Source organism: Piliocolobus tephrosceles, chromosome 8, assembly GCF_002776525.5.
Source record: "Piliocolobus tephrosceles isolate RC106 chromosome 8, ASM277652v3, whole genome shotgun sequence".
NCBI classification, from domain to species: domain Eukaryota; kingdom Metazoa; phylum Chordata; class Mammalia; order Primates; family Cercopithecidae; genus Piliocolobus; species Piliocolobus tephrosceles.
This window is the reverse complement of record NC_045441.1, coordinates 107,220,521-107,223,020: the sequence shown is the minus strand read 5'-3', so window position 1 is coordinate 107,223,020 and position 2,500 is coordinate 107,220,521. Positions and strand designations below refer to the sequence as shown.

General features: G+C 39.7%; 1 protein-coding gene across 7 annotated transcripts in view; it reads right to left on the bottom strand.

Moving 5' to 3' along the window:
- The window catches only part of FOXP2 (forkhead box P2), a 277,840-nt gene that overhangs the window by 35,123 nt on the left and 240,217 nt on the right, over nt 1-2,500 (bottom strand). For 6 of the 7 annotated variants that reach the window (XM_023228239.3, XM_023228233.3, XM_023228235.3 and 3 more), the window contains 2 exons: nt 1,269-1,470; nt 94-170 (listed from right to left, as the gene is read on the bottom strand). In XM_023228239.3, coding sequence (XP_023084007.2) covers nt 94-170; nt 1,269-1,470 — 279 coding nt within the window. Of the gene's footprint in view, nt 1-93; nt 171-398; nt 402-1,268; nt 1,471-2,500 lie in introns of all 7 variants that reach the window. The other variant, XM_023228238.1, reaches the window with a different exon arrangement.

Here is a 2,500-nt window from a genome sequence, read left to right as displayed (position 1 = left end):
AGATGACACTTTCTCATCCAAGCCTTACTTTAAGCATTAATGCATTAATGAATTTTAATTTAATCAGGCAAAGTTAATTTTCCTTCTACTTACCTGCCTTATGAGAGTTGCATAAGTAAATGGAGGTCTGACATCTGCATTTTTATAAAATTCGTAGTTTGGGGCAATTTCTATAAAAATAAAAACTAGGTGTTAATTCTGCTAATAATTCATATTACATATAATTGATTTTTCATATTTCTTCTAGTATTGGTAAAGTGATTCAGTGAGAAAGCCACTGACTAGTGAAAGCACAAAGCATGACAGTGGAATTGAATTATATGAAAAAGGCCATTTCTGACGTGAAGTGCAAATGAAGCATCCCCTAGTTGTTCGTGGTACTTCAGGAACTGCATGACCAGCTGGCCTGAGCATGTTTTTCCAATAGCCAGGTCTTCTTTAAAGCAGGTAGTTTAGGCATATTCTTACATGGACTTTTGCCCCCCTGCCATAATCTTTGCTTCTCTCATCTAAAACGTCTTAAAGTACACCAGGCTCATCTCTCTGCATCTGTGGCCATCTAACAAAGGAAACACAAAACCCTCACCAAGCACCCATGTTGAAAATGACTTCACTTTTTGTAAAGAGGGGGCTCTGGGCTAATAATGGTTACAATGTGTGACTGTGATTATCCAGATGCCCCAGGGATGGCAGGTTGGGGAGAAGGGAGAAGGGAAAAGGGTAAGAGAGGGAAAGAAGGTAAATTTTTGTTTCATGCAAATGCAAACTTTGCCTCTCACAATGCTTCTTAAGCAAAGTACCATATAGGCATTAGGAGCTGTGACAGGATTTCATTTAGGTAGCACCTTGATACAGACTGATTCATGTAAACCTTGAACTGTCTTGCATAAAGCAACGGTGTTTCGGTGTTTCGTGTATGTCCTTTAAAATGGCTCTTCTCTACAGCATTACTCACAGATGCTGGATTGCTAGTCTTCCCTCAGAGATCAAAGGATCTCACTGAATTGAGGTGATAATATGGGCTATCCTGACATCTCTCAGTGTCTCTAATGGGGAGAGCTTTCTTTCCTGAACAACCATTCAGAACAATTCATCATGATGTGCTTAGGGAATCGCCCCTATTCCCATTTACCAGGAATAAAACAATTATCACTCCATAAATCATGACATGAGTTTCCATGTGCTCTGGAATGGCTCATGTACAGTTGATTCTGCTACAGTTTTCCTCTCCCAAAGTAAAAGCGCTCTACTGAGCATTCATATCCTACCTGATGACATGGGAATGTTGTATTTGTCTGAATGTCGCCTTCGTATGGCTCCCACATTGGGCACACTGGCTGGGGTGATTACTGAGGGTCCCTGGGTAATCGGGGTGACTGGGGCCGTTGGTGTGGTAGGGGTTTGAGGTAAGCTCTGTGGGGATGTCTCCAACATATTCTTCGACATGGTGACACTAGACACCAGATTTAGCTGCAAAGGCCCAAGAGAAGGGCAGGAAAAAGGTAGAGACAAGAGAAAAAGACTTAAAAAGGTTTGACAAATGAGAGTGGATTCACTTCTACAGCTGTGTTGCCACTAATAAGCTGCAAAAGGAAGCAGCCAATCTCAACTAATTACAGGATGAAATTGTATCATAAGAACTCTAATTAGAGGATGCTGTTAGAGGTTATCTAATAATCTACTGCAATGTTACTTAGGACTAACTCCTTCTTGTCCTACCAGACTTCAGCGAAAGTCTATTTCCTTAAATAAAAGCCAGTTGCTGATTATTGACTGCCCCTGTTGTTAAACAGGTCTAGCCCCCAATGAAGCAACAACAGCAGCAATAATGAAGGATGCAATGTTTTCAACCAATAGGACTTAAAGTAAGTTGCTATTCTGTTGCTGCCAGAATTTTTTTTTTGTAGTCCCAAATCTCAGCTGAGAGGCTCCAGCCAGCTGGAAAATTTTACACTGACCTTTAGTCTCCTTGCTAATTTGGTGGAATGGTAATGACATTACTACATATTCAAACAAAATTGTCTTAATTGCAAATTAGCCGGAGGAGGCTGAAAATTTTCAAATTAAATCTGATTGGAGATGGAGAGAGGGAAATGGAATTTCCTCACTAACAATCATTTGTGGCATGTGTTAACAAATATAATGAAATGTCAAGTTTGCCAATTCCTCTGGAAGTATCATTTTCAATTTATGATTACAGTGTCACTTAATGCTGATGTACCCTGGAAAGTGGGTGTCAGGGTAGAAAAAAGAAAAAAGGTGAGAATGTATGCAAGCTGTTTAACAGTGTGCCCTTCATTACTCCCCTCAGAAAGGCCCTGTTCTTCATTATCAAAAAACTCATATCACCTCTGTCATATTTACCATACATCTTTTGTCATAAATAGCATCCAATTAGCAAAATTTTTACGCAGGGCAGCACATAAAAAGATTTCTGCCATACATTTAAGTGGTATTCACAAGAGGTAATCTGTGGTCCTTTTTAGTTTATACAGTAGGC